The sequence below is a fragment of the Clytia hemisphaerica genome, unplaced genomic scaffold, assembly GCF_902728285.1.
Source record: "Clytia hemisphaerica strain Z4C2 unplaced genomic scaffold, Clytia hemisphaerica genome assembly, whole genome shotgun sequence".
Taxonomy (NCBI): Eukaryota; Metazoa; Cnidaria; class Hydrozoa; order Leptothecata; family Clytiidae; genus Clytia; species Clytia hemisphaerica.
This window is the reverse complement of record NW_027103287.1, coordinates 253778-277040: the sequence shown is the minus strand read 5'-3', so window position 1 is coordinate 277040 and position 23263 is coordinate 253778. Positions and strand designations below refer to the sequence as shown.

General features: G+C 34.9%; 4 protein-coding genes across 5 annotated transcripts in view; 2 read left to right on the top strand and 2 right to left on the bottom strand.

Moving 5' to 3' along the window:
* LOC136808768 (casein kinase I-like) overlaps positions 1-18940 on the bottom strand; it is a 57863-nt gene extending 38923 nt beyond the window's left edge. The window contains exon 1 of the mRNA XM_067065307.1: positions 18929-18940. The gene's annotated coding sequence lies outside the window, so the exon portion shown is untranslated. The remainder of the gene's footprint in view (positions 1-18928) is intronic.
* The window catches only part of LOC136808750 (ubiquitin carboxyl-terminal hydrolase 22-like), a 151219-nt gene that overhangs the window by 100493 nt on the left and 27463 nt on the right, over positions 1-23263 (top strand). The gene's annotated exons all lie outside the window — the stretch shown is intronic.
* On the bottom strand, positions 23-23171 carry LOC136808776 (uncharacterized). Its single transcript, XM_067065315.1, has 6 exons — positions 22720-23171; positions 21052-21321; positions 19386-19608; positions 3426-3673; positions 2322-2422; positions 23-206 (listed from the first exon to the last, which is right to left on the bottom strand). Exons 1-6 carry the CDS (start codon positions 22790-22792, stop codon positions 108-110), a joined length of 1014 nt encoding a protein of 337 aa, XP_066921416.1. The 5' UTR covers positions 22793-23171; the 3' UTR covers positions 23-107.
* Positions 15513-19004, top strand: LOC136808784 (macrophage mannose receptor 1-like). Its single transcript, XM_067065326.1, has 4 exons — positions 15513-15556; positions 17029-17104; positions 17805-17958; positions 18578-19004. The coding sequence occupies exons 2-4, from the start codon at positions 17038-17040 to the stop codon at positions 18876-18878; spliced, it is 522 nt and encodes a 173-aa protein (XP_066921427.1). The 5' UTR covers positions 15513-15556; positions 17029-17037; the 3' UTR covers positions 18879-19004.

Sequence of the window (23263 nt, the reverse complement as noted above, 5' to 3'; positions counted from 1 at the left end):
TTTTCAACCCAGCCCCCCCCCCCCCCCTTTCCGTTTACTAGGCATCCTGAGAGTAGGAATATTTTGGGTCCACGGATCAGGGTTGGCGTAAATACAATGTCAGTGTTTCAGTAGTACGTGGTGACTCGAATTTTGCTTGCTTTAATTTTTTCTTGATTCGTCATATCTTCTTCATTTTCTTCTATCTCTTCTCGAGGCTTGAATTTCTGAAAAGATATATGTATAGAAAAGTTACGTCAGTCTATAAATAGTATATATTTTCGCGGTTATGATTTTTCGAACATTTTAAATACTGGACATAGCGATTTGACTAGCGAGCACTAAAAACCGGGATTTTTCATCTCGTTTCTTAGTGAGCTCCACTTTTTTCACTACCACGAATTTTTGAAAAATAGAACCCTTTCTAGTGTTTTGACGCAAATTCGACCTTTCCCTACTGCAAGTGCTTCAAAAGTTTAAAGTGACGTCAAAAAATCGAAATGTTTGGGGCCCGAAAACCCGGGCTCAAAACATTCGAAAAAGTTGCAAAGTGGAATAGACGTTAATTGCGTAAAAATACGCGGGTGACGTCTAGTATGGGCTACGATTTGACTTGAAAAGTCAGAAAATTAAACACGCGTAAATTTAATACCCGGGAAAATATATACAATTTTAGCATGCTGCTTTGACGTCTTTAAATAAACGCGTACACATTTTTCTGTTTCCTTTTGTGCCCTTCTTGAGTAAAAAGATTTTTGGTTCGAAGTTCTAAGACAGTTTAAAATTTCCAATTAGAAAATAATTTAAGTAATTTGTGACACACAATAGACATCTCACTCGGGTACTAAGTATATGACTAAGTATATGGTCCATAACTCCTGTTTAGATATTCTATAGAATATTGGAAATTTATCGACCTATGAAGTGATTAGCGAGATTATGTATCGGAGATATTCTACGGCTACGGTTGCGGGGCTGCCCGTACGGTTCGTCACCAAAGGCGACATGTCGTTGTCTACTTTGTTCTGTACGGGAAAAACACCGTATAAGCAAAGTCGATATAATGCGGTAAGTCAAATATCGAGCTTGCTTTCACCCGCCATTACTTGCCTTACTCGCCACTTTAGCCGTAGCCGTAGAGAATTCCAGATACATAATCTTGCTATTCTTGTTTGTATGAGGTCTATAATTGTTTCTCCTTTAGATATTAAAATGAAATGGAAAAACAATAACTCGCATTACAATGATTGCAGTTGGCTACAATAAAAGTTTAATTAGAAAACACAGTGTGCTGGTAGAGAAGGAGCATAGAATTTAAATGCATTTTGTGGATATTGACTTGATTGCAATTGACCCAAGCTGAACTGTAAGTCATATTTAAATTTCTATTCTTTACATGATTTTCTTATTTTTTACGAAAACCAGTAAATTTTATCAAATTGGTTGATCCTCCTGAATGAGTTCAATAAAAATTTCAAACACAGAAGCGACTTCATTTTATTTTCATAAAATTAAAATTTATTCAAGACGTTTCGGTGTCATCCGACCACCATCATCAGTTTAAAAACATTGAAATGAAAATTTCTAATCTGAAAATGTTAACAAATTGTTTTAAAAAAATGTACAAACGAGGATAATTGGTAAGATCAATCAGTAAATTTTACCTAGCCTTACGCTGTTCTTAATTTTTGGAATTTTTTAGGCCTATCGTTATTGCAATAATCTTAGACTTACTCATTTTAAACCTCTCAGAGACCTAAGAAAAGTTAATGTCAGAATGCTAAACTTAGGTTTTTTGCAACAATTTGAGCCTTTTGTTCAAATGATTTTTGTTCTCTGTGCAACCAGCACGAAAAAATATCTTGACTCGTCAAGAGAACTAGGCCCAAGTTGGCAAGGGTTGCATGTCAAAATGTGTAGATACCCCCTGGAAAATGGCAAAATTTGCAAAAAACCCTTGAGAATGCACTAATTCAAGTTAATTCAAATTCTATCAAAATATACAGCCTTTTGTGTTCTCACTGCATATATTGGACAGATTTAGGTATTCGTTTAATGTGAATAAGAAGTTCAATAGCGCACCGCGCTGAGTCTAAAAATAGATTTTATTTTTGACATAATCATTACTCTCGATGTGTTTGTACGAGTTCCAATCCCATCCGGCCCATCAACCTTTGCGTTAATTTCTTTTGCACGTTAATTGCATCATTTGACAAAAGATATAAAACAACTTGCACGTATTTTTAATTGAGCCGCATTGAATTGTGGGATTGCAACTCGTACAAATGTCAAAAAAAGTGTAAAGTAATAATTATGACGTATGCGTTGCGGAGCGCTATTACCTCGTTACCACAAGTGAAATCACCGAAATTCTTCAGATAGAAATGGGGAACGTGTGATGCCAAATCATGGATATCTGGGATGAAGATTTTCTTTGAATCAACTGAAATATTTTAAGAATAAAGAAATATAAGATTAGATTAGTTGATAGTCCATGTAACTCGAACTTATTTACATATCCCGCTCGTGCTCGAGTTATGGAAACTCCACAATGAAAACGACACTTTTTTTTATTGGTGGATTGGTGGCCGCCCACGCTGAATCGATAAGAGGTGGCCCGCAATTTCCCACCTTAGAGGACCCCCAGCGGGCTCAACGGCCCTCGCAAGTAAGCCTGAAAATATTTTGGTTGGGACCCGATTATTCCCAAAAACGAGGGTTGGGGTTAAATCGCCTACAACAAAACTTTTGACGTAGTCTGGCGAATCTCGGTAATCTAAACCTTCCAGATATTGAACACTTTCCCTACACTCAGAGTTTTAACGTGTCGGAAGAAAATTTCCACACCGAGTGCCAAATAACTTGATACGATGAACATCATGATAAAGCTCCTTATTAAAGGTTTTATTTTTGCATTAGTGCTCCCGTTTCATATCAGACACACGTTTCATATCAAGACGGTGTCTATTGTTCCATTGTGCTGAATAAACGAAAAGGCGTTCTTCATTTCCTCTTTCTGACTAATCTTGCTCCACATCCGTGTCAATCCAATTTGAAAAAGCTTGTGAATAAAAGTGACGAGTCCCGGTGGGGGGTACTACCCTTGTCGACCAACGGGGTGCTCCGCTGAGATTCGAAAAATGGACCCTACGTGGGACTCGAAATTTGCGAAAAAAGTGACCCTGAATGGGACTGAAATTCAGAAATTTTCTCAAATTTTCTACTTTTTCCCCAAATTTTCCAAAAATAGGCACCCTACGAGGGACTGATTTTTCTATTTTGTTGTTTTTGCGACCCTACCTGGGACTCGTGGAGGTTAAATAAGGTACCCTGACCAGCGGAGCATCCCCGTAACCCATCTTGCCCTAGTAGCCCCCCCCCCCCCCCCCGGGTGACGAGTAAGCAAACGATATCACTCTTATTTAAAAACAAAACCTTTATCTTACTTGTTTTGTTAAATATGTTAGCTTGAGGTGGTTTGACATGTTGTTCCATGCTTACTGGTGATTTATCCGTTATACTTGGTGCATATCTGACCACCACATATATCTCACCACTCACTTTATCTCTTGCTACTCCACATCCAATTCGCGTACTGTCGTCCCATATCATTTGTATAAACATAAGTGCCATGTAATTCTTTTCGCGATCAAAAACGTGTGTATTGAAATCCCATAGTTGGATAGTTTTATACCTATATGTATGAAATAAAAACTTACTTATTAGGAGTAACCAAAAAAAAAAAAAAAGAAAAAAAGAAAAAGAAACGACACGTTTTTATATATGAACAAACTATATAAGAACATAAGGCTTCGATTGCCAAATATTAAGAGCAAGTTAAGAACATTTTAAGCTTTTGGGGACTCTAAAACACCCGAAAATATAAGAACATCGTAAGAACATTTTTAGGCTTGAAACTCAAAAAGTCACGAATATCCGAAGGTTTCAAATATTTTGGATGCTCTTATAAAAAAAACATTTAGCAATCGGTACATTTTGATACATTACTTTAAAGGGTAAAATATATCTTGCAAAGTAATAGACTAGTCTACTTCTTGCTGAACTTTGCTTTTTGATATTTTTCGGTGATGCTAAATTATAAGCACTTGCCAAGGCCGCCATTTTAAAAGATTAACAAAAAGATTCCAAACAACAACAAAACTTCTTGGACTGTAATCGAGAATGGGAAACCATCATGAATAACTTATTTCTAAATAAAAAACATAACTTTATTGGCACGTCGCTGTCCATGGTGCTGTGTGTCCTTTTCAGAAGAAACAGCGCTTTGTCACTACAAATTCATTTCGGTAAAAACGGCGCTTTGTAACAATCAGTACGAATTGTACGCATTGTGAACGAACGTTAAATATTGCTATATCGCTGAGCCTTCATGACACTTCAGTTTCTTGTTACCTTCGGGGCCGTCCACAAAGTACGTACGCACTAAAATGTCGAAAATCGGATACCCCCTGTGCGCAAGCGTACGCAAATGGCTATACCCCCTGGTAAGTACGTACTTTTCATCACCACCCCCCCCCCCTTTGGTTGAAGAAAATTTCGAATTCAAATCGTTTGGTTCGGACCTTTATTTCATACATGAGCCTCGATGTTTATTAAGAAACTTTTTCTTTTCTTTGATGCGTATAAGAAGCGTAAAAATCGACAAAAAAAACAAGCAAAAATGGGCTATGAACATTTTCCTTTGACCCCTCTCCTCCCCCTGTACGCAAGCATACGCTTTTGAGAAGACTCCCCCTCCTCCCTTAGTGCGTAGGTACTATGTGGACGGCCCCTTCCAAAAAGCCATTAGAACCCGGTGGACTGTTACCATAGTATAAGAAAGCCGCGGCTGGAATATGTACCGCATTGTTTTTCAGTTAATTGCTGTTCCATCTCTGTCTCCGAGCTTTATAAGAACATCAAGATTGTCAGTTTATTATTGGTAGATAGTTTTTGAAATTGTTCTCTTATTTTCCTTCACAAGAAGATTTTTTATTTCTAGATATCTTTGAATCTGTACGCAATGAAACACTTTAGCTGATTTTGGACATATTTTAGGGGTATTTCGTGGAAACGATAGTTTTTCGCCAAAATTAAAATTATAAGAACTATATTTAAGATAAAAACTTTCCTGTCAGTTTGAATGATAAATTTTGAAGGTGCTGGCTTGAAATTTTCACAGAATTATCTTGATGTACTATTTCATTGATTTCTAGAAAGATTTCACTGAAATATTGTGAAGGCATTTCGAGGCACCTTATTAATCTTTGAGTTCTTTCAGCCCAGCCATTTTGTGCTTGTTTAAATTTCTTATTGTTGATCTTTCCTGCACAATGATATTATAATGCAAGTGTATTATCAAGGGCATATCATTAAAGTCTAAAACGCACTGCGAAGTAAGTATTAACGACAAACTAATAAAGTTTACCATTAAAGATGCTACACTACTTATTTCTTGATCAACAAATAGTCATCAAATACGACAGAGATAGAACAGTAGAAATTCAGATGTTATCATTCCAGCCGCGGCTTTCTTATACTATGATGTTACATAAAAGCTCAAAATTGAGAACTACCATATTCTAATGATCCACTTAATCGCGCCCATTTTAATCGCGCCCATTTTAACCTCGCCCTATTTTAAAGCGAAGAAAATGGAGCGTTTTTTAAAAAATTAGGTGTATATTTTCTGGTGAAGAAGCATGTTTTTATTTTTTCAAAAATTTTGAGTTTTGAGGCCTGGGCACTAGTTTTCGGCGTCCCATTGCCCTCTACACCTTAAAATTAGCAGTTTTTAGCCTTAAAGAGAAAAAACACTCAAAAATCTTCGTGCTCGCTTACCTCGCGTAATTATTACAAAGATATTTTACTTTTAAAAGGGGGTACTAAAATGTTTGATGTGGGTTCTAGCCCTGCCCGGTGTGATGATGTGATTGGTCAATTGGATGATTGACAGGTAAGATATAGGCAGTAAAAATGTCAACAAATTTTCAAACAATGTTGACTGTCAATTGAAGAGAAGGCAGAACTAGACAAGGTTTAACTACTTACCACAATGCATTTGGGGATGGAACATTGTACACCCTTCTTATAATTTTTTGCTGAAGCGACTCTTTATCAGGATTGACCCTGTTTAATGATTCCCTAATAAGAGATCGTTTAACTTTAATACCCTTACCAAACACCAATCTTTCGCCAGAATTAGGGGAATTGTTCAGAAATTGAAATATCAGGATATCTAATTCATAGTCATTAACTACTGTATGAGTTAAAATTTCTTCATTAAAATGTTTTCGATGTTCTCTCAATGTACTTTCTGCGACACCAAGAAGATCAGCAATCTGGCTCCATTTCTCTCTCCTCCTTGCGTACTCTGTGTGCGAAGTTCATTTGGCTCATCGAGACAAATTCTGATTTTTTTTCGTACTTTCGTTTTAAATGAGATAGTATAGTTTCAAATGAGATCGTATCAATTTAACAAATGATGGTATCGTTTTAAATAAGTTCGTATCATTTTAAATGAGATGGTATCGTTTTAAAAAGATCGTATTTAATGGCACTTCCGTGCGCCATAGAAGAAAATTAAAACATAGGCAGAAAGACTGATCATACAGTTAAGTACATCAGAAAGGGAAATAAAGGAGGATTTGTTTCACTTCGTCATAATAATTTACGAAATTTGACGGCGAACTTTCTGAGTAACACATGCAAGGACGTTGCCAGCTCTTACACCTCTCACTGGATGTTTAATGAACGCTCAGCTATTATTTCAGACAATGCACGTTTAGACATTAAAGCACGGGGTTTCTGGCAAGCAGGGACAGTTGACCTTTTTTATATAAGGGTATACGCCAACCAGAGCCTCAAAAAGTGTTTTGAAACAAATGAAAAAATTTTTTGATTTGAATTTTTAAGAATTTTCTCCCCGGTTTGCTCCAGCAAAGCCCGAAGGGCTAAATAGGCAACTTTAAGCTTTCTTCAGCTAAAAGAAGTGAAGTAAAAATTTGACTTTTTTAATTTCGTCCCGCTGGATAGGATCTAGCATTTTAATTGTTTTCGGAGCGCAAGATCAAAAAAAGTAGGCCACAAACTCTATTTCGCATCTCTCAAACCAATGAAATTGCTTGTTGTCACCTGATTTCTTTGGTAGGAAATCCTTCCAAAACTTGCTTTTCGATAAAGACCGCGGATCTAGGTTTGCTCCAATTTTGGTCGCCCCACCACGTTACTGCCGATAATGGCACATATCACATCACATGTGTTTTTAGTTATTTTGATGACGTTAGCAAATCATGAAACAATTAAGAATTTACCGCTTTGAGAATAGCGTTAGAAGCTTTTTTCACTTTTGATTTTTTCATTACCCGATCGAGCGAATGAGAAAGTTAATGGTATTTTACACTGCTGCAATCTTTTAATGTGAATGTGTGTTGGAGAAGAGATTGAGACATTTTTATGAAATTGAGTTTCTGAGGTGAGTTGTTTTCAAATTATTTAAAAGACCATAATGTAATAGTTTGAGATATTTTGCTTGTAGAATCCTTCTGCCTGTTGTCTTGAGTAAAACTTCCAAATATTCTTCCTTACCGTCAATTGGAGTTACTTTCATGAGTGAGGGGTAACTTTCATCACTTGCATTCATCACAACATTTTCTGGTCCTCAATTTTTAAAAGCCAGAAGTTATGATATGACTTGTTTACATTCTAGCTAAATTTACAAATCGCAGACCAGAACAGTCTGCTGTTTGGGACGTGATGAAAGTTACCCCTTGCTTATTAAATTAACCGCAATTGACGGTAACTATTTCCAAGGAGGTTATATGTTGTATACAGTTGTATCGTTTTTTTCTAGCAAAAAATGGTTTTCCAGGTTTTATTCAAGGTATCTCTATCAATGAAGTATAAGCCCAAAGGGCTAGAATCGAATCTCTAACCTTTCTCAGGCAAGAAAAATTAAGCCTTAAAATATGCGCGTTATTTTTGACGACGGTTTGAATGTAGCGATTCCTTTGTTTTCGAGTGATTTTTTTTTTGAAATTTATCGTTTAATTTTAGTTTCAATCTGGTATTTGTGCAAAAAATAGGCGGGCCGCGCTAGGCCGCGCAACTTTGGTAAGATTTGTTTGCTTCAAGTCCTACCTAGGCTGCTTGCATTCAAACGGATTCGTGCTCCTTATACTACCTGCGCTTTTTGTAGAGGTCTGCGATTCAGACTAAATCCTACCAAGGAGATTCGCTTCTAGCCCTTCGTGCTTTTACTTTATTGAGCTCTAGATTTAACGGCCAAATATTTTAAACCTCTGGCTTTCCTAAGTTTCTTGTTTGTGTTTTAGAAACTTTCTGTTTACATATCACAATCAGGTGTCACGTGCAAACTTTTTTTTGTATTTTGTGTAGGTTTCAAAATGCGATTGGCTGTTATCATTCTTCTCACTTTGGTGGTTGGAATAAATTGTTCAAAACCAACAGGTTTGTTAACTTAAATTTTCATTCAGTTTGCTAAAGAACTGTACTTGTTTCATAAAAAATTTGAAAGGTTTTAATTCCTTTGGATGTCCTAGTAACTTTTTTAAACTTAAAAATGTTCTTAAAGTGTTCTTACTTTCAGCTTAAGAAATTTCATGGTTGTTCTTATAATGGTAATATTTGCCCTCAAAGCCTTTTGTTCTTATATGAAAAAAACTTTTTTAACACAATTTCTATCTGTAGTCATCTTTATTAAAAATTCTACACGCGGCTCTCCAGCGATACTCTTTTGTGCTTAGTTGTAGGGGGGTCACTTTGCAATTTTTTCATTTTATAATGACCCCCCATTTTATGAAATTTCCCTGAAATGGTGCCAAAACTCTCATTTTCCTAAAAGTTTTCAGGAAAATCACCCCAAAATCACTTAATTCTGACCCCCTCCCCCCATTTTATGGATTCACTGCCAGAGTATCACCCCTCTGCTTATTTAACCCCCCCCCCCCCCCCCCCTACAATTAAGCACAAAAGGGTACCTTTATTGCTCCAGATCTTTGTTAACAATGTCCGAAACATTTTCATAAAATAAAGGGTTCAACTGTCAATTTTGAACCTCAGAATACTCTGGCTATACCACGCCGAGAGTGCCTAGAATTTTCCCTCCCAATTTGCAGAATTTATGACTCCTTTAGGGGCTTGATTTATGATTTCTTCTTTTCACGATGCTCGAACTAGTCATAGTTTCACTAAAATGCCACCGTTTTAATTGCCTTCTATAAATAAATATGTTGATATTTTACGCAAACCCTTTGATTGTAAAGTAGAGGCCTATAAGAAAAATAAATATGCACATATTGTGCGTCACTCCTTGTTTCCTTTGTAAAAACTAATTGCCGAAAAGTATAGAGACATGTTCATTTAATTGTTATAAAGTAGATGATTACGTAACGAATTTTATCATTAAAAACTACGGAACTATATGGATACAGAACAAAAAGTGGGCTATGTCGATTTATACAAAAAAAGCAGCGAAAAATCGCAACGGCTATCCAATCCACGCGGATCTTTGAGAAGCCTCCTACGTTTCGCTGACCTACACTTCGGTGGAAATTACCCTTTTTGTGTTTTCTTAATACTAAATTTGAGATACCTTAAGGGAAGAAATTTTCGCGAAAGAAATTTTCGCTGAATACACGGGTTTCGAATTAAATCTGGCGCGAGAGAAAAAATCAAGTAAATAAAAGGAGCGATAAGGGGAAATGCCTTATAAAAGGTTGATAGATTTCCTTTCTTCTCTTTTGAAAGCCAGGTGTTCATTCAAAAGATGTTTTTCTATTTTAAATTCAATAAAAGAAATATGATTAAAAGATTGAATTTTTATTTTAATGTTTTTTGTTTTCATAATGACCCATAAAGTCTGTCAAAATGGAAAAATGGGCTAAAATTGCTTGATACACGGCCAATTTTCGTTCTGTTTACTTGATATTTTTCGTGCAAATTTACATGGGATCAAAGCTAAAGCTAAGCAAAAATTTAATTCGAAACCCGTGTATTTAATTTTGCGAATGAGCCGATTTCAAAAGTTTCACGGAGTTTAATTTCGCGATTGAGAAATTTCAAAAGAATTATTTTTTACAGAGAAAATGTTTTTCATATTTTTCATCGATTTCAAGACATATTTCAGTCACATTAACAAACTTTAACAGTAAAATAATAACATCAAAGATGAATGTTTCTATGATAAATCATGATTAAACTTCATCGCCGTCTTCTTACTCCAAAAAATCGAATTTCGTGGAATTTAATTTCGCGATTTAGCCATTTTGGTGTGTTTCGCGGAATTTAATTTCGCGAATTACGCCCAAATTAGGTAAAAAAAGGGGATAGTAATATGAGAAATATTTTACGAGCTCCGCGATTTTTCCGTATAATATACACAAAATCCGCAACGAGTGAAATATTTCTATTTCTATCTTGTACGAGCAAATATCTGATGACTGGTTTATCGGTGACCCCAGATATGCACTTTTTGTGTTGGAGAAAAGCGCAGGGTACTTTTGTAGCAAAGTGACGTTAGATTGCTGCTACCGCTACAATGCATTAACATCTTTTCGTCTTTTTATATTTTGTACATGTAAAATACAAGATATTGCACTCTGATTTAACCAATCAGATTGCAGATATTTTTTGGATCGCCGATAAAACTTTAAATCATAGTTCGATTTTTGGGTGATGTTCCCTCTTTTTAGTGATGTTCCCTCTTTTTAGTGATTTATCGGTTGTACAGCCTTCAGCGTTACATCGCTTACACAGATAGAGTGGATTGGGAACGAGCTTATATGAACTGCAGAGTGATCGGTGCAGATCTAATAACCATTAACAATTTAGCAGAACAAAACTTTATTTTCAAGGTTTTAAAAAGGTAAGTAAATACCTTTTTTTATTAGAATAAGTGTTCGGGGGCTCGCTCCAGTTTTTATTCTGTAGCACGAAACAAACTTAATTTATTGTTCTACGGATCGGTCGGCTGGTATGTATAATAAGGATAAATTCCTTAAAATCTAGGATCGGTTAATCAAGCAACTTAAAGCACGTCCCTAATATTCCAAAATTTAACGTAATTTTTTAGCACCGTCAACACCTATCAAAATATGTCAACTCATGCATTAAAAGAAGCGTATTGACGTGTAGGTTGTAGAAGGGGTAGTCTAGCAAGCTAGACGACTAATTCAGACCAAGACACTGGATTAACAACTGACTGATTTTTGCCCATTTCTCATGTTCAAGCCTTGTCCGCAGAAATGACATTATTGTTCACCCTCCTTCCACCATTAAAATGATTCTTCATAGCATTTTAATTACATTTCTCATCAAAATACACATGTCCGATTCCCAAATGAGACTTTAAGCTCTCTTCCGAGACTATTTAGAAACTCATCTAGTTAATCACTAATTATATGTCGTTATGACGTTTTAGAATGCGAGAAAGATGCAGAAACATGCTACTATGTATAAGAAATTGAATATTGACACCAGAAATTTTTAACCTTCAACTTCAAAATATCCACCGTGCTACCACATGCCACCAAAAGATTTACATTATTTTGGCAAGCAAAAGTACGAATAGAAAAAGTTAGAACTTTTTAGAAATTTATGAGAGTTTGTTGTTGTTTATTTCTCCTTACCTTTCGTGGGCCAAAGTCTTAACGGAAGCACCCCAGTCTCCTGTATATGGAAGTGGCTGTATTGTAATTATTTATTTAAGCAAAAAATATATTAAAGAAAAACTAAAATATGCTGACGTCAGCAAAACTTGTTTTTTGAATAACTCTAGATAACGCTAGGAACATGAAATTTGAAGTGAAAAAATTTTGGTTAATTTGGAGTTACCTTAGTTTGCCCGAAGCCGAAAAGATCTAAAAAAAACTGTGACGTTTTGATCCAGTAAACTGTTCCTATTTATCGACAAACAACTAATTCCATCTTGATTATTTTATACTAAGTTCTGGAATGAATTTACACTTCTTTAGCTTGTTCAGTTAAACATATCTGTCAAAACTCGAAAATGACTTAATAAGTCCATCCTCCAGCTTTGCAAATTCAATAATATTATTTTTGCGATTTAAATAAGATAGAACAATAAATTCATTTGATCTCGAGTGTTATGTCTCGAATTGTTCCTATCCTGTTCTTATTTTTAGAGCAAAATTTAGTTAATTTAGCTTTTGTATCTTTTTTACCTAATATCTTGGACAAAATATTTGAGACAAAGGGGATTTCCCTGCGAAATTTTGAACACCACAAATGATTTTTAAGCGCGTTAAACTACAGTTGGAAAGTTTTAATTCTCTGAGGTTTAATATGAGACTTAGGTTAGGACCTTAGGATCTCAGGATTTAATAGAAGTCAACCCCTCCAAAATCGAAATATTCAATAAAATAAAGTGGAAGTTCTGAACTCTAAATTAAAAAAAAAAAACGTTAAATGCACTAAAATCTCAGTAAATTTCAGTGCGATTGTACCTTGAGCCTTAAGGCTTGTGGACACGCGTGTCTCATGGTTTCTTCTTTTGTTTCATGGGACAAAAGGTGGGGGAAATATCCAAAAGACACGCTGATTTTGTCCCTGGGACAAAAGTGAGAAAAGCACAAATATTACTAAAAGAAAAATGGGATGGAGACACCAGAAAGAGTTTCAGGTTGGTGGGATGGAGCATGTTGCATTGCACCAATGCGAAAAAACTTCTCGTGTCCCCAAGCCTTTAATCTCCTTATAATTTTACAATCTCTCATTTTCAAGTGTCATCCTGTGTAATTATGCTTGGATTAAAACTTTTCTAAATCCAACTTTCCGTCGCCTCCTATCAGAATTGTGATTAATTTAAAGACTTGCTCAATCAGGCTGGCGCTAGCCTAGATATCCAGCCTGTAAACTTTCTCTGGTTTACCGATTGGTATGCCTAAAGCGATTTTTAATCTAATATCGCGCATTTGTGTTTTGTCAATTCAAATATCGTGTGAAGCTAAAATTTTCCGACTAAGATACAAATGCAGTGTAGTCTCTTTAACTCGAACAAGTTTCTCATTCCTTCCAGTTAACAATGCCTTTGGAACCCTTACTCCCTAACTCGAAATTTCCTTAATAGATTGACGGCCCAGGGGGGGGGAGGGTATCTAGGCTAATGGAGGGTACGGTAGTGCTGTCTTGGGGTACCTTTTTTAGATTTCCAAAGTCCCACTAAAGGTTGGAAAAATAGGAAAATTTCAACTTTTTACCCCCGGAAAGATCGAAATTTGGTCAAATTTGTCCCAATAAGCGTCGTAAAATTCACAAAAATTTCCTTTGTTTTCTCCTTTTTAGTCCCGGTAAGAGTCCAAGGGTCGAAAGTCAGCTCGCCACCCTAGCACCCCCTCCCCCCGGAATTGACGCAAACAAGGAACAAGGTCTGTTGATTCATAAAATATTTTTCATTATTTTCCAGGAAATTTCCCAGACAGACAAAATTTTGGATAGGATTATATTGTTTTGGCGACGCCAACGGTCACACTTGGATCGGGCAACGGAGCTCATACTATCCTACACAGTGCGATAAATACGGTAAAGGAGGTTTTTATTTTTTGTATGTCGACTCAAATGATATTATCACTTGTGTAACAAATGATCAAGATTATGGAGTGAAAAACGGATACCTTTGTGAAAATCGAAAAACTCGCGAGTTGAAACCAAAAAGTTAAAAATACTCATTTATGATTATCCTTTTATATATAGTAATTGTATTATTACTCCCTTGAAATTATAATTCACCTATAAAAATATGATTACTTTTTATTCTTCAAAATATCAGAAATTAATGACTTTCTTCTTCTTTAATTCGTATCACCTTTCAATGATTTTTTATGTCTCTACACGTTTTTTTATAAGAATATTCAAGATTTTTGAAGCCTTTGCATGCTCTTAACTTTTTTAGTTTTAAGCCTAAAAAATGTTCTTAACATGTTCTTATTTTCACCATGTTTGAGCATTTTTGTCCATTTTCCTAAGAAATTGGGTATTTTAGAATCTTCAAAGCCTTAAAATGTTCTTTGCTTGTTCTTAACATTTTGGCCATCAAAGCCTTATGTTCTTATAAAAAAACGTGTATAATTCATAAAAAAGCTTTCCCGGTCAAGATAGTTTGGCCCTTTTCACACCTAAGTAAACACTTGTCCTTTCTATGCTGTCATTTCCTAATTTCGAGATTACGACAACAGGGCTGTAAATAGCAGAACTTATGTAAACTCTGAAACACTCGAGCTAAAGCTGAATTTTACATCAAATATCCAAATTGGCCGGCAAATCGTTTACAAACCTTTCTAAGGGTTTTGACCATAGTCGAAAAATTGTCTTTGAGATTTCAAAGAACAGTAGACTAAGGGAGATAAGAATTTACATTGAATAACTAGAAAATTCGTTTCCCGACAGATTGATGGAGTTTTCTGAAATAATTGAGGCATTGCGGTTCAGTTGAGCGTAATAAACACAAACAAGACGAGTCGAAAATTTCACGTAGTACACTATTATTCACGATTATTCAAGCTTTAAGCTTTCAAAAGATGTAAAAATAACGTTTCTACGACCTATCTATAAAAAGTTGAATTTTTTCTTCTTCATTTTTCTTCATGTTCCTTTCAAATTTCATGGAAAAAACTAACAGTAAATTAATAAGCTCCTTCCTACCTTCCCAACGATAAAAAACTTTTTAAGATTGAAGCATTGGTTGAGAAATAATAAGCAAAGCAAAATTTAGTGCACACTTATCGTGAATAGACTTTAAAACATTTATCTTTTATATTATTCACCTCTAATATATCTTGCCAACGATGAATAGCTTTTTATGACGACATTAGATACAATGCTACCTCAATCGAAGAAAATCAAACACAATCAATTTTGGCAGGCATTTGATTTGGCTGATACCTTGAAATAGTAGCACATACTTTGCAGTGAGATTTGTTTATATGATTTTTTTCAGCGGGAATAAAAGTTGGAATATGATTTTCCACTGGGGACGATATTTTGGCAAATTTTTCCATTGGGACGGATGTATCTCATCACCTCGTCAAAATTTAGTGACTTAGGGCCGACTAAGTTTTGGCCGATAAGGTAGACTAGCAAACTAGTCTGTTAAATAATCATGTCAGACGGCGGGAACATAAAAGCGACGGGCGTTTGCTAGAATAGGAGCAGCGTAGGAGAACGAGCAAAAGTTGATGAGAGGCTGCTTTCAGCCCTTGCCGCCGACAAAATTTCTTCCTACGCTTACCTAAATCCTGCGCTCACTTTTCCCGCGTGATACCGTTCCAGCCCGAATGGCGTGCCAGTCTACCGATAAGGTAGAAAATATTTTATTTTTGACGATTGCCAGCCTCGTTATTCTTATAAAATCAAGTGTTTGAAAGATGCGTTTGGGAATAGTATTAAATAGAAATTAAATGGATAGTTCTCAAATCGATTATAAATCACTTAATCACCATTTTAACGACTTTTTATTTCTATTTTGATAATATACTTTTTCTATACCGATCAATTCGAAGTTGTGATTCATATGGAGAGAGTTTGAGTGTGGAGAATTCTGGTAAGTTTGAAAATTGTCAAAATAGATTTTTAAGGGGATTATCAGATCATTTTTGATATTTGGCTTAGAGATACCTTTTATGGTCCTAAGAAACACCTTCAAAATTCTTGACCCATAATTATTTTCCAAAGCTGAGATATTCGACTTTGAATTTTCAAATTTTTAATTGAAAACTATAGAAATTCAACGTGTAAAGACTCATTTTTACAGATTTCAGAAGTCAAGCATCTTGCTTCGGAAAAAAGAGTCAAAAGATTTAGAGGTGTCTTTATGGATCATAAACAGTTAGTCACACTAGGAAATCTAGCTTTCAGAAAAAACAACATCAGTCATCTACAGGATGTATTTGCACAACAAGGATGAGAGTTACCTGAATCATGTTCGCAAGACAATTAATCAAAACTTGAAAGTTTGAAACAAAATAAAACGTGCAGCAGCCAAAATCAACCAACCAAAATTTTTCATTCAACTCCCGAGACAGCGCTTTGATTTTTAAGGCCTAGTTTATACGCTAAAGTAAAAACAAATCCGCACATGTAAATTGGTCACTGTTTGAGGTCCGTCAAATAGCCTATCCGGCAGTGCGCGATCTACACGTTTTTTTTTTATAAGAACAAACTATATAAGAACATAAGGCTTCGAGGCCCAAAAATTTAAGAACATTCTAAGAACATTGTAAGGCTTTGGAGACTTAAAAACATATACTTTCTTAAGAAATTACATCAAAATGCTCAAAAAATGCTGAAAATAAGAACATTTTAAGAACATTTTTAGGCTTCAAATCCAAAAAACTAAGAACATCCGAAGGCTTCGAAAATTTTTGACGTTCTTATAAAAAAAAAACGTGTAGGTGGGTTCCGCCTCACCCGTAGATCTTTTTCTTGGGAAGTTGATCTTCAAATTAGTTTTCAAGGTTGGCTTGGCTCAAATTTTTTCTTCTATGGCTCAAATTTTAGGCAATTTCTCAAAGTTTTTAAAAATGTTAATTTCATTAAAATGCGCCGGGTTATTTTTTCATGAATCCCTCTAGAAGTTTTGCGGCACATTTTTTTGCTTGAGAGTCAAGTAAACAATATAGCGCTTTCGCAGCATTAATCTTTGATGCGCATTTTGGCGGGGCTCTAGTGTGACTAACTGATAAAAGGTATCTCTAAGCCAAATATCAAAAATCATCTGATAATCCCTTTAATCAACCTCTCTCAATGACCCTTTGTTGGTTAATACCTATAATGGGCTCCTTTGTCGTTAATTTTATTTTGTACAGCTCTAAAATCCAGTGTTTTCCCGGCAGAGAGTTTGGAATTAAATTTCTAAATGGTCCTTCAATAATGAAATTTAGAGCATTCTATCAAGGGAATTGGGTGCTTTCTTTGGCCCAATTTTTGCAATGCTTAGTCTGTGGCATCGTGTGGGTTTCAAATTTCTTTATGAAATTTGATTTTCTTATGGCTCTTCATTCGTTTTATTTATAGGGACCAAAAATGCGATTGTGCGAGATGATATTAATTCTTTTCACTTTGGTGGTTGGAACAAGCTCAAAAGCAACAGGTTAGATTTTCGTTGAATTTTTAATACCTAGGATTTTGACAAAATTTTCAGGAGGCTGTGGATAGTAGGGAGCTGATCCTATTCTATTCTATTCCAAAGACGTTTTAAACTAAATGCTATATAACTAGAACAGTGCTCACATCACTGGATAACGACCGCCTTAAATTTGATGAAGAATTCATCGGTTTAGACAATGATCCACTTCGACACTCTCGTTTGCGTGAGATTTAACTTGAAAATATGGATGTTTTTTATAAACATTGCACTTATAAGCATATCTAGGCTCAGATATGAGCCTGTTTTCGGATTTATGCTTGTAATATAATATATTATATAATATATTGTACATGTATAAGCTAAACCACTGTGCCAGTTTTGCTAAGTAGCTTGACGAGAACAGTAATTTTAATGAAGTAGGTTGTAAGTGACGTAAAATCATTCAATACGTCATTTTTAACCAATCAGCTGTTGGGTCCCTTGAAGAAATTGCAATGGTGCATATCACGAATACTTTAAATATCGACTTTATTTCTAAGAGGGTGGTTTAGTACCCAATCTTGTTCAGACTGAACCGGCGTTACAATGTTTACGAACACAATTGGGTACCAAATTCTAATATTCTATTATTTTCAACGGGAAGTTGAGTATTTTCAAACTTGAGGGGTCACTTCTAATCAATAGAAGTTCTTTGTTTTTTTAGTGATTTATCGGTTGTACAGCCTTCAGCGATACATCGCCTACAAAAATAGAGTGACTTGGCATCAAGCTCAAACGAACTGCCGAGCAATCGGTGGTGAATTGTTGACAATCAATGATGAAAAAGAACATAAATTTCTTGAAAAGGTTTTGAAAAAGTATGTATTCGTGGATTTATAATCGTACAGCTTGGTTTGCCTAGATACTAGGGGATTTTTGACGTGAATAAACAACGAATTAACTTCCCATCAAGTTTAAAATAGGTCAAACCTTAAAAATACGTACGGCAGTTAAAGGGTTTTAATGTGCCAAAATAAGTTCCGCCAAATTATGTACAATAATTGGTGAATTGGCCTATTTGCCAAAAATTTCTTCTCTTAAAGGTAAACCCAGGGTTTCGAAAAGATAATTTTTTCGAATTTTCTTCACAACTTTTGAACACCTGAAGCAGATTTAAAGTGTGATAGCTCAAAATTTAAGTTAGCTTTTCCTTTTTCTGATGGTGAAAAGTTTAGATTTATAACATTCTTAGTTTTCTTACAGCCTCCCTTCAAACTTATACACTTTTTTTTAAACACCCGGTATTTCGATGAAAATATAATTATTTTTTAATTTAAATTACAGAATAGTTAAACACCCGAGCTTTATTGTCATACAGTGAAGTCTCGAAATCTCCACACAAGTACGGAAAACATATGGTATGGAGACGCTCTAGTAATAGAGGATCAAATTAAAGAGCCTTCATTGTATACATTTCTATATTTTTTATATTCCTAGGATGAAATTTACTGGAAAATCTTTGCCTTTCTTTTGGATCGGTTTAAATGATTTTGTCAAAGCAGATGTGCACGTTTGGTCCGGACAACCCAGTACATTGAAAGGATATATCAAACGTTGTAATGGATTACGTTTTCGTGATGGAACGCGAAAGACCGGTGCCGCCCTTTATGTGAGCAAAAGTAGATTTTGCGTACTTGATAAAACTTTTAGGAAAGTTTTATATGATAGTAGTTTGAAGTATAAGTTTGGTTATATATGTGAAAATCAAAAACCACTCAAATTGAAAGCGACAAGTTAAAAGAAAAAGGAGAAAGAAGATTTGAATTTTTTGAATTTTTGTAACTTTTGTTTTAATATTTTTGCTTATCAAATTTACGTCCTCGTTTGTATAATTTCACAAAAATTTCAAGTAAATAAATATCTCAGCCTATAGCTGAAAACAAGTTAAAAGAAAAAGGACAAAGAAGATTTAAATTTTTTGATATTTTGTAACTTTTGTTTTAATATTTTTGCTTATCAAATTTACGTCCTCGTTTGTATAATTTCACAAAAATTTCAAGTAAATAAATATCTCAGCCTAATTAGCTGAAAACTGCATTCTCCAATTGATTTTGTCATGAGGAGGGCTCTTCCAGAAAATATTGGTAAGTAAGGTGTGAAGTAGACACTGTTCTCTGCTCTACGAAATTGGATCGTACACATTGTACACATTCAACGTTTTTTATAAGCCCTCTGATGTTCTTAACTTTTTCAATGCTTGTTCTTATAAAAAAACGTGTAAATTAAAATTAATTATGTAACTTACCAGCTATAAATAGCGTCTAAAACTCCACACGTTGCATTATGTCCAGAATAATTATGAATATTTTCCGTGAACACATGTTTACCGCTCTTATGCTCAATACCATCGTTTTGTTCCGCCAAATGTTCCGCCCATCTACTGGCGCCATTTTGTAAGCCACTATGCCAACGGAAGGGTGGTACGCCATGCAATTTTCGAAGATAGTTGTGAGCGTGAAAACAGAAAACTGGAACGAGAGAAATATGAGATATAACTTCAATCCAAAAGATTTGCTTGGTCTGCCTCGAGGGTTTTTAAATCTGTGATGACTCCAGGGGATTAAGGCGGGGTCAAAATGCTTGCAACGTTACAAATCATTTTCAGAAGCTCATTTTGGGCTCAAACAAAGCGTATGACTAAGTAGAATAGGATTCAGTCTAGGCAGATGTTTTTTCATTTTGAAATTTTGCGTAATTCGTAAAAATCCTCAATTTTGCGCTATTTTGATGACGTCATAAAAATTGAAATCCCAATAACTATTGATATAATTATCAAAATAATTTCAAATTTTGACTAAAGATGCATATTATTAATGTTTTCAGAATTAAAAAAACTTTTCAATGAAATTTGATAACGTCATCACTTTTCAGGCAAAAAACTAAAATCCTTAAAAAATGGTGACGTCATCAAGATTTTGAAAATGTTTTGAAATGTTTTGAAAATTTGCATTGAAATGCATCTTTGGTGAAAGTTTGAAATTATTTTGATGATTCTATCAAAAGTTATTTGAAATTCAATTTTTATGACGTCATCAAAATAGCGCAAAATTGAGGATTTTTGCGAATTACGCAAAATTTCAAAATGAAAAAACATCTGCCTAGACTGAATCTTATTCTAATTAGTTATACGCTTCGTTTAAGCCCAAAACGAGCTTCTGAAAATGATTTGTAACGTTGCAAGAATTTTGACCTCCACGAACCCGCCTTATTCCCCTGGAGGAATTTAAAACATTTGTGAGCTTATGACAAATAACGTACAAATTCCTAATATGTTCACTGCGTTCACGTTCCACCTCTCACAATTTTATCGAAAGTTTGACTTTCAGAAACTCTTGTGGTCTCTGTTTTGATTCAAAGTCCTTCAAATTATATACCAATCGATGCAGAATTTCACGTAAATTCCAAAAAAAGCAAGTAAAAGGTTCTGTATCAAAAGTTATGGCCCTTCCCAGCTGGCACACAACGTTGTTTCAACGTTCATTTGACATTCATAGCGTCCATATAACGTTATTTGAACGTTAAAACAACGTTGTGTGCCAGCTGGGTTCCCAGTTGACACCAAACGTGTTAATAAGAATTGTTACGTCTAAAGAAACATACTTAGGACGACAATAGGCTGTTCCATTAAAAGTCCATATAGAGGGTGAACGAACCTTTTCATAAAAAAATTGAAAATGTGTGGATACCCCCTGGAAAATGGAAAAATTAGCAAAGAAACCCTTGGAAAAATTCTTTTCATGTCTTAAAAGTGACAGTGGACGAACTAAAATCAGTCTTTTGAAAAAAAATTTCAGAATAAGTTTTTAACCTTTGGAAAAATGAAAAAAACACTTTTTTAGATCCCCTGGAATAAGCCCTTGGAAATGTTCGTCCAGCCCCCTGAATAGATATGAAATGAAATGGCAACATACGTTCATCTAATATAGCTTCATCTTCTTTCCGAAATTTATTGGTTTCATTTTTTGTATTCTTCAACTGTGACGTGTCGAAATTCAATTCGTCCGGAATCTTAAATTCTTCATCATCATTGTTTTGCGGAATACCAAGGAAATCATATTCACCATGTTCGTCCCTATTGTTGTTGTTTTCTTTATTATTGGTGGTGGTGGTTTTGCTCTTATTGTTGTTTTTCGTTGTTTGTTTATTGTTTTTACTGGATGATGATGATGTCTTTTTCAACCCTGAAAGATGATCAAATGAGAGCTCGATTACAAACAACGAGATAGTAGAAATGAAGTATAACCCCGAAGGGCTAGAAGCGAATCTTCTTGATAGGATTTGAAGTCAGAGTTGTGCGGCCCGATTAGGTTTTGCACAAATGCCAGATTGAAAATAAAATTTATCGCTAAATTCAATCCCTCGTCAAAAATACGGCGCACATTTTTTAGGCTTAACTTTTTCTTGCCTGAGAAAGGTCAAAAATTCACTTCTAGCCCTTCGGGCTTATACTTCATTGGATAAAAACACTAGATGCGATGTTAGAGGGATAGTAAACGTGGGAAAAATTAATGCGTTAATGAGTTTCAGCCATCACGGTGGTTTAGGCAAGACCAATTTAATTTGTTGTTCTACGCGGGCAGATCATTAGAAAAATATGGTTCGGTCGGTCGGTAAAATAAGAATAAATTTTTGATTTATCAGGGTTGGTAAGGTGCCGAAAATATTTTCCAAAAAATATCTGGATAAAAAATTCACTTTCTTTTTATCTTCGTTTCAGATCAAGATAAAGTTTTAGTGTATGAAATGCTTGATTTTCTAAATAATTTTCAATTTCTTGAATTAACTTTCAGCTTTATTCAAATTTAATTATTACAAATAACTAGTGTGTAAAATATATTGTTGAAATACGATATTATTATTTTTTGATTTTAGTAAAAATAGGGATGTCGGACCCGTAGAACAACATATTAAATTGGTCTCGCCTTACGGGGAAAGAATAGTGGTGTACCGTTTTCAAATTTATCCTGCCTACTAAATTATTCCCTTTTTTACACCCTTCTCACAGATCCACTGAGAACCCTTCCCACTGGAAAAATTGGCTAAAATATCGTCTCCAGTGGAAAATTATACTCTTATTGTTGTCCCCACTAAAAATAATCAGATAAGCAAATCTTCACTAAATTTTGTTGCTCAAAAACAATTCAAATAAAAGGTATGGGAATATCAATTCCTTGGAGTTTTGGTCCGTTATTTTTACCCCCACTGGCTGATAAAATCGCACCCGGGTCTGTGAGAAAGGGGTGTTTTTTGTGATCTTGCGTAGACGATAGGATAGTCTATAGAAACACACATCGATCATCTTTTTATCGCATCTTTTTGGGTTTCCATTTCTGGGAAACTTTTTTCAGTACAGCGTGTAGATACTCCATACACGGTATTAGCTTTTTTTTAAACGAATTTTATTTCCATTGTGGGTATCAATTTGAGAGTTTCGTCCCACTCATTTCAAAGACTACCGGGACACGAGGAATCATATATTTTAAAAGAAAGCAAAAATCGGCCGGTAAATACTCTTCATATCTAGAATTTGACTTGGGTCCAACAGGTTTGGAAAATATGAAACACAGTAATCTTTTTACCTTCTATATCGAAGATTGATACTAACAATAACAAAAGAAAAAGAAAACCACATTTGTGTTGAAAAATTCTCATCACCCAATACTCTTTTTTCCACCAGTAAATAATATCCCTTATTCATAGAGTGCACGTGAAGTCATATCATCGACTATCTAATACATTTTGTAAAAGCTCTTTGCTATATCATGCTATTAGTTTTTATGGAAATTCGCACTTCAAATTTGCGGCTAAATTACTTTTATTTTCTCTACTATGATATTATCTTTGATGTTATGAAAATCATAACATGCATAATGTGATGTGTCTAATTGTTTGAAGCTTTCAAACATTTTAAACTAACAATTTAAACATGTCTGCTTTTGAAGGCCTCCTGTGAAAACTTAATACAGTAAAGAAGAATCAGGTATAATGTACCCCGTATTATCATAGTGGACGTGATTTTAAATTATCTATTATTTTCTGGATCAGGCATGGCGGAACAACCATTAAAGTGGGGAGGCTGAAAGCTCAAAATGAGATAAAACTTGCTAGAAATTTAATAAAAAA